We start from the raw sequence: 12,112 nt of genomic DNA on the forward strand, positions 1-12,112 counted from the left end.
AAACAATGTTGTCATTCAATAAAAATACACAAGAAATTCCACTGAGTCCATTCTTTTCATTTCCTTTTCCTTCCGTTAACTTAGGTAGTGATTGTCCCCGGTAGGTTTTCGCTATTGTGTTTCATGTAAGGCTCCCATATTTGTTCAAATATTTCAATATTATTTCTTAAACTATATGTTATTTTTTTCTAATGGAATACATTTATTCATTTCTATATACCATTGTTGTATTTTCAAATTATCTTCCAATTTCCAGGTTGACATAATACATTTTTTTGCTACGGCTAGAGCTATCTTAACAAATCATTTTTGTGCATCCTCCAAATCATTTCCAAATTCTTTGTTTTTTTATGTTACTTAGGAGGAAGATCTCTGGATTCTTTGGTATATTGTTTTCTGTTATTTTATTTAATATCTGATTTAGATCTTCCCAAAATTTTTCTACTTTCTCACATGTCCAGATTGCATGAATTGTTGTTCCCATTTCTTTTTTACATCGAAAACATCTATCAGATACTGTTGGGTCCCATTTATTCAACTTTTGAGGTGTAATGTATAGCCTGTGTATCCAGTTATATTGTATCATACGTAACCTCGTATTTATTATATTTCTCATCATTCCAGAACATAACTTCTCCCATGTTTCCTTTTTTATCTTTATATTTAAATCTTGTTCCCATTTTTGTTTAGTTTTACCATTTGTTTCCTCATTCTCCTTTTCTTGCAGTTTAATATACATATTTGTTATAAATCTTTTGATTATCATTGTATCTGTAATCACATATTCAAAGTTACTTCCCTCTGGCAAACTCAAACTGCTTCCTAATTTATCCTTCAAGTAGGATCTCAATTGGTAATATGCCAGCGCTGTATCTTGAGTTACAAAAACCCAACACCCAACCCCAATCAACCAATTTTCCCCTGCAACCGCTGCAACCGTGTCTGCCTGTCCCGCATCGGACTTGTCAGCCACAAACGAGCCTGCAGCTGACGTGGACATTTACCCCCTCCATAAATCTTCGTCCGCGAATCCAAGCCAAAGAAGAAAGAAGATCTTGAGTTATATTGTATTTATCTTTCATTTGTTCAAAGGATAATAATCTACTTCCAGAAAAACAATTTTCTATTCTTTTAATCCCTTTTTTCTCCCATTCTCTAAAGGAAAGGTTATCTATTGTAAAAGGGAGTAACTTGTTTTGCGTCAGTATTAGTGTTGGTAATTGATAATTTGTTTTATTCCTTTCTTCATGAATCTTCTTCCAAATATTGAGGAGATGATGTAATACTGGAGAACTTCTATGTTGTACCAATTTTTCATCCCATTTATATAATATGTGTTCAGGTATCTTTTCCCCTATTTTATCTAATTCTAATCTGGTCCAATCTGGCTTTTCCCTTGTTTGATAAAAATCTGATAGGTATCTTAATTGTGCGGCTCTATAATAATTTTTAAAGTTTGGCAGTTGTAAGCCTCCTTGTTTATACCATTCTGTTAATTTATCTAATGCCATCCTCGGTTTCCCCCCTTTCCATAAAAATTTCCTTATTATTTTCTTTAACTCCTTGAAGAATTTCTCTGTCAGTTGTATTGGCAATGCCTGAAATAGGTATAATATCCTTGGAAAAATGTTAATTTTAATACAGTTTATCCTTCCTATTAGTGTTAGTGGTAAATCTTTCCAATGCTCTAAATCGTCCTGTAATTTTTTCATTAGTGGATAATAATTGTGTTTATATAGTTGGCCGAGATTTTTATTTATTTGTACACCTAGGTATCTTATTGCTTGCATTTGCCATCTAAATGGTGATTCCTTCTTAAATTTTGAGAAATCCGCATTATTCATAGGCATTGCTTCACTTTTATTTACGTTGATCTTGTAACCCGACACTTCTCCATATTCCTTCAATTTCTTATATAATTCTTTCATTGATAGTTCTGGTTCTGTTAAGTATACTATAACATCATCCGCAAATAAACTGATTTTATATTCCTTGTCTTTTATTTTTATCCCTTTTATATTATTTTCTGTTCTTATCAATTCTGCTAGTGGTTCTATAGCTAACGCGAACAATAAAGGTGATAGTGGGCATCCCTGCCGTGTTGACCTGCTTAAGTTAAATTGCTTTGATACATGTCCATTTACTGTCACTTTCGCTAACGGTCCCTTATATAATGCTTTAATCCAATTAATATACTTCTTCGGTAAACTGAATTTTTGCAATACTTTGAACAAATAATTCCATTCCACTCTGTCAAAGGCCTTCTCTGCGGCTAAAGCAACTGCTACTGTTGGCGCTTTATTCCCTTCTACTGCATGAATTAAGTTAATAAATTTACAAATATTGTCTGCTGTGCATCTTTTTTTGATAAATCCAGTTTGGTCTAGATTTACCATTTTCGGTACATACTCTGCTAATCTGTTTGCTAATAGTTTAGCTATTATCTTATAATCTGTGTTAAGTAAAGATATTGGTCTATATGACGCTGGTGTGAGTGGATCTTTCCCTTGCTTTAGTATTACTGTAATTATTGCTGTTTTACATGAATCTGGTAAGCTTTGTGTTTTATCAATCTGGTTGATTACTTCCAGGAGGGGTGGAATTAATAAATCTTTAAATGTTTTATAGAATTCTATTGGAAATCCATCCTCTCCTGGTGTCTTATTATTTGGTAATTTTTTTATTATCTCTTGTATTTCTACTATTCCAAATGGCTCTGTTAATTTATTTTGTTCCTCTATTTGTAGTTTTGGTAGTTCAATTTTAGTTAGAAATTCATCTATTTTCCCTTCTTTCCCTTCGTTTTCAGTTCGGTATAATTGTTCATAGAATTCTCTAAAGTTTTCCTTAATTTCTTTTGGATTATATGTAATTTGTTTGTCTTTTTTCCTTGATGCCAATACCATTTTCTTAGCTTGTTCTGTCTTAAGCTGCCATGCTAGGATTTTGTGCGTTTTTTCACCTAGTTCCTAATATTTCTGTTTTGTCTTCATTATATTCTTCTCCACCTTATATGTTTGTAATGTTTCATATTTTAGTTTTTTATCCGCCAATTCTCTTCTTTTAGTTGTATCTTCCTTCATTGCTAATTCTTTTTCTATATTTACTATTTCCCTTTCCAACTGCTCTGTTTCCTGATTATAGTCCTTTTTCATCTTGGTTACATAACTTATTATTTGCCCTCTAATGAATGCTTTCATTGCATCCCATAGTATAAACTTATCTTTCACTGATTTCGTATTTATTTCAAAATACATTTTAATTTGTTTTTCAATAAATTCTCTAAAATCCTGCCTTTTAAGTAACATGGGGTTTAATCTCCATCTATACATTCTTGGAGGGATGTCCTCTAACTTTATTGTCAATATTAAGGGTGAATGGTCCGATAGTATTCTAGCTTTATATTCTGTTTTTCTTACTCTATCTTGCATACGAGCTGATAACAAAAATAGGTCTATTCTTGAGTGTGTTTTATGTCTAGCCGAGTAATATGAATATTCCTTTTCCTTTGGGTGTTGTTTCCTCCATATATCCAAAAGTTGCATTTCTTCCATCGATTTAATTATAAATTTGGTTACTTTGTTCTTTCTGTTAATTTTTTTCCCAGTTTTGTCCATATTTGAATCCAAATTCAGGTTGAAATCCCCTCCTATTAATATGTTCCCTTGTGTATCTGCTATCTTCAAAAAGATATCTTGCATAAACTTTTGATCTTCTTCGTTAGGTGAATATACATTGAGTAGATTCCAAAACTCCGAATATATCTGACATTTTATCATTACATATCTCCCTGCTGGATCTATTATTTCCTCTTCTATTTTAAATGGCACATTTTTACTAATTAATATAGCTTCTCCTCTTGCTTTTGAATTATGCGATGCTGCTGTTACGTGTCCTACCCAATCTCTCTTTAATTTCTTGTGCTCCAATTCAGTTAAATGTGTTTCTTGCACAAATGCTATATCAATTTTTTCTTTTTTCAGTAAATTTAGCAGTTTCTTCCTTTTAATTTGGTTATGTATTCCATTAATATTTAAAGTCATATAGTTCAACATAGCCATTTTATACTTTGTTTATCTTCCCTTTCCGTTTCTCCATCATTACCTTTCCTTCTTATCCATTTCTGTTTTCTTGTTTTGAACACTTTATAAGACAACATTCCTAAAACATCAAACATTTTCCTTATTCTCCTATTTAAAACTTCTTTAGCCCCTATCTCCCCTTCCCCTCCTGAGTTGTCCTTTATCCCTTGTTGGACAACCACATCTCCCCTCTCCATTTGGATTTGCGAATTCACTCGCAAGCGTCAGCTGATTTTGCAGTGACCGTAACTCCTCCCCACCCAGCCCCCCCAGAAAAGATTTCACTTTTCATATGTAACAAAGGTCACTCTTTTAATTCCCTCCTTATTCCCTCTATTCCATTTCCTTCCCTTATTAATTCTTGTCTATACTCTCTATATTTTCCTCTAAATATGGATACATTCATGTATGCACACTATACATATACACACATATACCTCTTTACCCACATACATATAAATCGTGGTCATTTTTACTCTTATTACATGTCTTCATCTCTCTGCTTGTTTTGTAGTTGTTCTGCAAATTTCCTTGCTTCCTCTGGATCCGAGAATAGTTTTTTTCCATAAGATCGTTTTCGCTGTATTGAACTCCTTCCTCTTCTTCAGGAGTTCAAAACTTATGTGTCTTTTTAGTTCGCAGTCTTTTGTACTCTCGTTACATGTCTTCATCTCTCAGTCTATTTTGTAATTGTTCTGCAAATTTTCATGCTTCCTCTGGATCCGAGAATAGTCTGTTTTGCTGTCCTGGAATAAATATTTTCAATACCGCTGGATGCTTTAGTATAAATTTATACCCTTTCTTCCATAAAATCGCCTTTGCTGTATTGAACTCCTTTCTCTTCTTCAGGAGTTCAAAACTTATATCTGGATAAATGAAGATTTTTCGCCCTTTGTACTCCAGTGGCTTGTTGTCCTCTCTTACTTTCTCCATTGTTTTCTCCAGTACCTTTTCTCTTGTAGTATATCTTAGGAATTTTACTAAAATAGATCTTGGCTTTTGTTGTGGTTGTGGTTTAAAGGCCAATGCTCTATGTGCCCTTTCTATTTCCATTTCTTGCTGTAGTTCTGGACATCCTAAGATCCTGGGGATCCAATCTTTTATAAACTCTCTCATATTCTTGCCTTCTTCATCTTCCTTAAGGCCCACTATCTTTATGTTATTTCTTCTTTTATAATTTTCCATTATATCTATTTTCTGAGCTAACAGTTCTTGTGTCTCTATAACTTTTTTATTAGATTCCTCTAATTTCTTTTTTAAGTCCTCTACCTCTATTTCTACTGCTGCTTCTCGTTCTTCCACCTTGTCCATTCTTTTTCCCATTTCTGATAAGGTCATATCTATTTTATTCACTTTCTCTTCTGTACTGTTTATTCTTCTTCTTAAATCATTAAATTCTTGTGCTTGCCATTCTTTAAATGACTCCATGTATTCTTTGATAAAAGAAAGTATATCCTTTATCTTGCCTTTCCCTCCTTCTTCTATTTCACTGTACTCTTCCTCTTCCTCTTCTTCTTCCTCTGGGTTGGCCATCTGTTGTTTCTTTGTTGTCCTTTTCTTCTCTTCTTTCTTGTTTTCGTTGTCTTCTATGTTCTCCTCTTGCTGCTGCTGTTCTGTAGCTGTCATTGCCGGCTGTGGAGATCGACTACCCAGCTGGTCACCCCTCCCGTCGGTATGTTTTTTTGCATGCGCGGTTGCGCACTTTTACTAGGCTCAGCGAGCCATTTTTGTAGTCCACTTTCTACCGACCTGAGGGAGCGGGTTTCTCTCTCCACCGCGGGCCTCTTCGAACAGGTAAGGCCTTCTCCTTCTTCTTCCGTTGTCTTCTTTTCCTTTCTTCTTACCGTTGGTTTTGATTTTTCTTTTTTCGTCGCCATCTTCTTTCCACCTTTATACTCACTTTACTTTAATTTTTATTTTTGTGCCTTTGTGTTTTCCTTTGTTTTTTCCGACTTTTCTGGAGAGGGCTGGAGTTCACCGTCCGGCCACTACTCCATCACGTGACTCCTGTACCCAGGGCGTACCATCTCAACTGCACTGCAGTTCCTCAACCAGCCTGCTCCACAAGCCCACACCCTTATCAGCAGGAAGGATAATGGCACGTTACCACCTCCATGTTATGCACCATTCTGACTTAGAAATACAGTTAAAAAAAATCCCTGTATCCGGAACCATTGGGGGATTGACAGATGCTGGATCAGTGAATTTGCCAGTTGCTTGAGATGGTGTGTGGCACGATTGGCAAACTGACCGCTAAGAAAAGCCAATTTTAAACTTTAGTATTTTTTAACCTGTATATTTTCCGCTATTTTTAAAATCGTTTGCTTGAGGCTTGTGGTTGCTTGAATCCAGATAATGGGAATTTTACTGTCTATCTCTGGTCCTGCTTCATTGTTGGGTCTGTATTCTGTAACTCCCTGTCTAACATCACCCAGGAAGGACTACAGAAGTATTGCAGTGGCTCAGGGTGGCATCCAACATGACCTGCTCAAAGACGATTAACCATGGCAAATAAATGTTGGCTTTGCCAACAATGAGCAGATTCTAAACATATATAATCTGAAGAGACAACCATGTAAGACTGAACAATGATAGCAGATTTCTCTCCCTTGAGGCCACAGTGAACCAGGTGGGTCTTTATGAGACCAAGAAGCTAGCTTTTCATTCCTGATCTCTTTGATTAATTCCCCACTGTCATATGACATGGAACAGGCCCTTCGGTTTTTCTCGTCCATTCCAACCAAGTTGGCATTTTAGTCTTGTCCCATTTGCTTGAACTTCCCCCATATACTTCCAAGCTCTTTCTGTCCATATCTGGTAATGGCAGTCCTTGATGTTTGGTTTCACAATTGAACATTGGGAACTTACAAGGTTAGGCAGCATCAAGCACAGTTCTCTGAGGTGAGCTACCTCAATTATTCGGGTGGGGTACTGGAGGAGAGCCATAATTGTAGCTGAAATTAGCCCAAATGGAATGAATTCAATTTTTACCTCAAAATGAAGTTGTCTTGCACTGAAGAATGCAGACTTGGCCAGTCAGGTTCAGCATTTATTGCCCATTCTAGAAATGTTGGTGGTGAGCCCCCCACCCCCCCTTCTCCAGCCACTGTAGTCCGAATGGTGAAAATGCTCCCAAATATTCTTGCCTAGGGAATTCCAGGATTTAGACCCAGTGTGATGAAAGAGCAATAATACTTATCTGCATCAGGGTGCTGTATGACATGGAAAGGAACCTCATGGGAGTAGGTTTCCATAAGCCTGCTGCCTTTGTCCTTCCACAGGTGATGGAAGTTATGATCTGGGAAGACAATGCTTTCAAGACATTATACCATGAAGCTGGCTGCAATCTCTTTTGTGCTGTGATGTGAGTGACTGGAGAAAGTACCCTTCCTCTCCAAGCCATTCTGCGAAGACTGTGGGCTGCACCAATGGTTCTCACGCAGGGAATAACCAGTTTGGAGTGGCTCCCAGTCCTCCCTGCAGCTGGCTGTCCTGACCTCATTATTTTCCTTTCATTGGTAAAGACAGAGAAAGGGACAGACTGTCCATGAGAGAACAGAGAAACAGTGCAAGAAACCTTGAGAAATTGTGGGTAAGGACCAACGGACAATTTGGGAAGAGTCACAATTGTCATATCATTCCACATACACAGAAACAAATTATGATGAAAGAGGAAGTGGATGGACCAAAGGAATAGTAACTGGAATAGAAATGTAATCAACTTGTGTTCACAAAGGTCAAATACCCTGTGTATTAGATGTTACTTTAAAATTGTTTCAGTTTAACTTATCTGCTGGTGACTATTAAAACTATTCAATCGATGGAATGTAGAAATATGAATTGTACTGTGTTGAAAGATTTTGCGTGCAAGCCACAGATTTACCGATGGTTCAGTGAATTTTTCTGTTTCGGTAAAATTCCTTCATGAGGGACCAATCAATTATGCAGACTCTCCGCTCTTCACTCCATTAAAGTAGGTTTATATTTGCAGTGCCTTGTTTTTTAGGTCACAGACAGACAATGAAGGAAATGTACTGACTGAATCTGGTACAGGGGGAGTGAACATGGAGACTGTTCTGTACAGTAAAAATGAACAAACCTGCATAGAAGATCTGCCTGGTAAGTAAACCCAGCTTTTACATCAACTGAAAAGGTGCAGTGTTAAATGGGGGAAAATAAAACAATAAAGCTTGTTGACTTGCAATTTCACTGTTGTATCCTTGTGTTTGCAAGCATCACCTTTGAAATTTTGACTCTTCAGTGCCATATATTAGAATCAGATTGTTTTTGAGAAGAGACGGACTTTTGTTTAAAAAAAAAACTTGACAAATTCAGCTTGATCGATGGTGTTTTTTTTTTAAAAAACATTTTTCTTGTTTGGCTAACCATGTTCATCAGAATATTGTCGAGTATGAAATTTTGCAATTTACCTCAGTCCGGACTGCATGTGTTTCACAACTCAAGCCCAATATTGAGAGAATTTTTAGAGATACTTTTTTTTCCAATTTTTGTTTCTTCCTGTTTTATTTGTATTTCTCAACATTAATTCAAAAAGAAACTCCTTTTCTAATTTTCCCCAGAGCTATTCTTCTTTGGCCACCTGCCCCAATCCTTTGGGAAAGAAGTAGAGTTGTGGGGAGAGTATCAATATTTGTGAAGCTCCTCGGGAGTGTACTGATATTTGGGACAACCAGCACCCCAAACAAAAATCTTCCCAAGACAAAAGCCAAAAGCTTTCTCACAGCAACAGATTTTGCCGTCGTATCTCCTGTTGCGCTTTCATTAAGCTGTGTAATTGTTGATTTTTGCCACTGGTTTGTTCTGAAAGGTTTGTTGGCCAGTTTTGGTGTCGTACAAAACTGAGTTTTATTCTAGAAATCATTGTAGAATGACTAACTAAAATTATGTCTGGCCTTACAATCTCTTTTTTATCATTTTCTGCCTTTCTATTGCCTGTGCAAGGCATTGGGTATTTGGATCCATTATAGACCACACTTTCCAAGTTCTTGTGTTTCCCAATTTCAAAACCTGCCATCTTCTAGGAAATGTGAGTGATGATGTTCCGAATTACTATCTTATTAATGCAATAAATCAAACTTTGTAGGTGAACCTTTAAGTAACTTTAATTCATTGATTAAAAAATAAATATTTTGCAACTTTGCATTGAGATTTTCATAACAATATTCAACTTTAAACTGATATAAAAAGAAATAGACAAAATAAGATTAATTAGGACTAATTCAAAGAAAAGTCTCCTCCATAATTCTTCGAAGAATGAGACGCAAACTTCCTGCACACCCGGATATTATGACATATGATGTCATAGCAACTATGGAAACACTACAAACAACAATTTCTTAAAGGGATAGGCACAAAATTAACTACGAATCAAAATCACAAGGTTTAACCTTGACATCCATTTCCTGGATCTCCATTGGTTTTCCCAGGATGTACATGTGCTCTGTAAGTTCAGAAGCATTGTTCTTACTTGAGCCTGGATATTCAGTTCTCAGTAGATATTTGCGTGTGGAGTATTCAATCTTTCTTTTAGAATCTTTCAAGAAATAAGGTTGTTCTGCGAAGATGATAGTGAACCTTCTTCTCAATCAACAAGACTACGGATTTCAGAATTAACCATTTTAGTGAAAATGAAAGACCGATTTCCTTCACCAAAAGCTGTGATGAACCAGATGGACTTTAACCAGATGATGCTGCACCATCACCTTGCTGACTTCACTTTTTAATTCCATATTAAGCTAATGATTTAAATGTAAATTCTTCCTATAAAAGTTCCTCAGGTGTCACGGTGGGTTGGACAAGTTTTCAGATGATTCGGTCAGGCCTTTGGATTACAAATTTAAATAACCACTACAATACTGTTCCTGCTGAACTCTCAGATTGAGGCTGGGATTGGCATGTTTACTTTCTTCCATGGGTCTCACTTCATCTCTCATTCTGAGCCACTGACGTTAATTGTGAGCCTTCCACTGACTCCGATGTGGATATCAGCTAACATGGAGCAGGCAGTGCCAGAACTGGCTGCTCTTCCAGCTTTGAATTCCAGCTGGTTATTGTCCATTTTTAATTATATTCTGGGATCATATTCATTAAAACAAAATTCACACGATTGAGCATTGTGATGGATGAGAAATAAGGTCAGACTTCATGGTGTAACTATGTATTGTGCTTCCCTTGTCTGCAGCCAAGTCAAGATAGCAGATCAAAGACACCTTTGACTGAACCAAATAGCTTTTAACTCCATTATATTTGTATATATATTCAATGTTTGAAGTAAATTATTAATGGATGGAACCATTGCATTAACAATATAAGCTTACAGCTCAATGTTAGAGTTGGTAAATGAAGGATCCAAAGGAAACCTCAGGATATTTTATGAGTACGTCCAATGTTTTTGCTAACTTTTTAAAAAAAAAAGAAATCCCATCGTGTTTATGAATTACTGCTGATCTGGCAACATTTTGTCACATTTGATCACTTCAAACTGAAATCCATCTGTGGAGAGAAATGAACTGTCAACATTTGGGACAGGTCATTTTTTTTTTAGAGCTAGCACCTTGACCCCCAATTTCGGTGCAGGTGTTCCTGCAATTCTAATCCATGAGAGGTTCCACGATGATAAAGGGACTGATGATATAATTCAAAGTAAGTATGGTGTGTGTCTGAGGGGAAACTGCAGGAGGTAGTCTTCCTATGTACCTGCTGCACTTGTTTGGTTTGGTCATGGATTGGAGTCAATATAGCAGAATAACAAACCACTGGTGAAGGGATCCCATGATGTGTAAATTGGCTGCTATGTTATCTATTTCTGCCACAGGCTGGGACCAATGTTACAGTAGGAATGTGAGCACTGTTATTGGTTGCTTCAGCTCGAAGTAAGGATATGGAATTCTTAATTAGCTCATGTTGCAGCAATGGCTCAAATGTGGTGGATAACCTAGTCTCCCTCTGGACTGCGAGGAACTCTGGTTTCATCACAGGCTGGGTTGCCCTGAATCCAGCACTTTGATGCTTTTTCACCCCCAACTTGTTTTGGGTACGGAAGGCCAACTTGGCTAACTGTCCTTCCCTTCCATTTGACCCACAAGAAGGTGTGCGTCACCCTCAACAACTTGGCCTTGAAGGGTGGTCACATCCTGTCTACGGCTGAACAGGGACTGGACCACGCTGATGATCTTGCACCAGTTCATTCTGGTCAAAGGTTTTTGATCTGTAATAATCATCTTGAAAATCAGAGATATTAATCACAGGGCAAATAAGGTGGCAAGGTTAGCGTAGTAGTTAGAGCAACACTATGCGGAAACTGCCAAAATGTTTGGCCTGGAAGTCAGCCTGAAGAAAACTGAGGTCCTCCATCAGCCAGCTCCCCACCATGACTACCAGCCCCCCCACATCTCCATCGGGCACACAAAACTCAAAACGGTCAACCAGTTTACCTATCTCGGCTGCACCATTTCATCGGATGCAAGGATCGACAATGAGATAGACAACAGACTCGCCAAGGCAAATAGCGCCTTTGGAAGACTACACAAAAGAGTCTGGAAAAACAACCAACTGAAAAACCTCACAAAGATAAGCGTATACAGAGCCGTTGTCATACCCACACTCCTGTTCGGCTCCGAATCATGGGTCCTCTACCGGCACCACCTACGGCTCCTAGAACGCTTCCACCAGCGTTGTCTCCGCTCCATCCTCAACATCCATTGGAGCGCTCACACCCCTAACGTCGAGGTACTCGAGATGGCAGAGGTCGACAGCATCGAGTCCACGCTGCTGAAGATCCAGCTGCGCTGGATGGGTCACGTCTCCAGAATGGAGGACCATCGCCTTCCCAAGATCGTATTATATGGCGAGCTCTCCACTGGCCACCGTGACAGAGGTGCACCAAAGAAAAGGTACAAGGACTGCCTAAAGAAATCTCTTGGTGCCTGCCACATTGACCACCGCCAGTGGGCTGATAACGCCTCAAACCGTGCATCTTGGCGCCTCACAGTTTGGCGGGCAGCAGCCTC

General features: G+C 37.8%; 1 protein-coding gene across 6 annotated transcripts in view; it reads left to right on the forward strand.

Moving 5' to 3' along the window:
- Positions 1-12,112, forward strand: part of nav2a (neuron navigator 2a) — a 411,462-nt gene that overhangs the window by 170,109 nt on the left and 229,241 nt on the right. For all 6 annotated transcript variants that reach the window (XM_069904879.1, XM_069904824.1, XM_069904830.1 and 3 more), the window contains one exon: positions 8,089-8,201. In XM_069904879.1, coding sequence (XP_069760980.1) covers positions 8,089-8,201 — 113 coding nt within the window. The remainder of the gene's footprint in view (positions 1-8,088; positions 8,202-12,112) is intronic.

This window comes from Narcine bancroftii, chromosome 1 (assembly GCF_036971445.1).
Source record: "Narcine bancroftii isolate sNarBan1 chromosome 1, sNarBan1.hap1, whole genome shotgun sequence".
NCBI lineage: Eukaryota > Metazoa > Chordata > Chondrichthyes > Torpediniformes > Narcinidae > Narcine > Narcine bancroftii.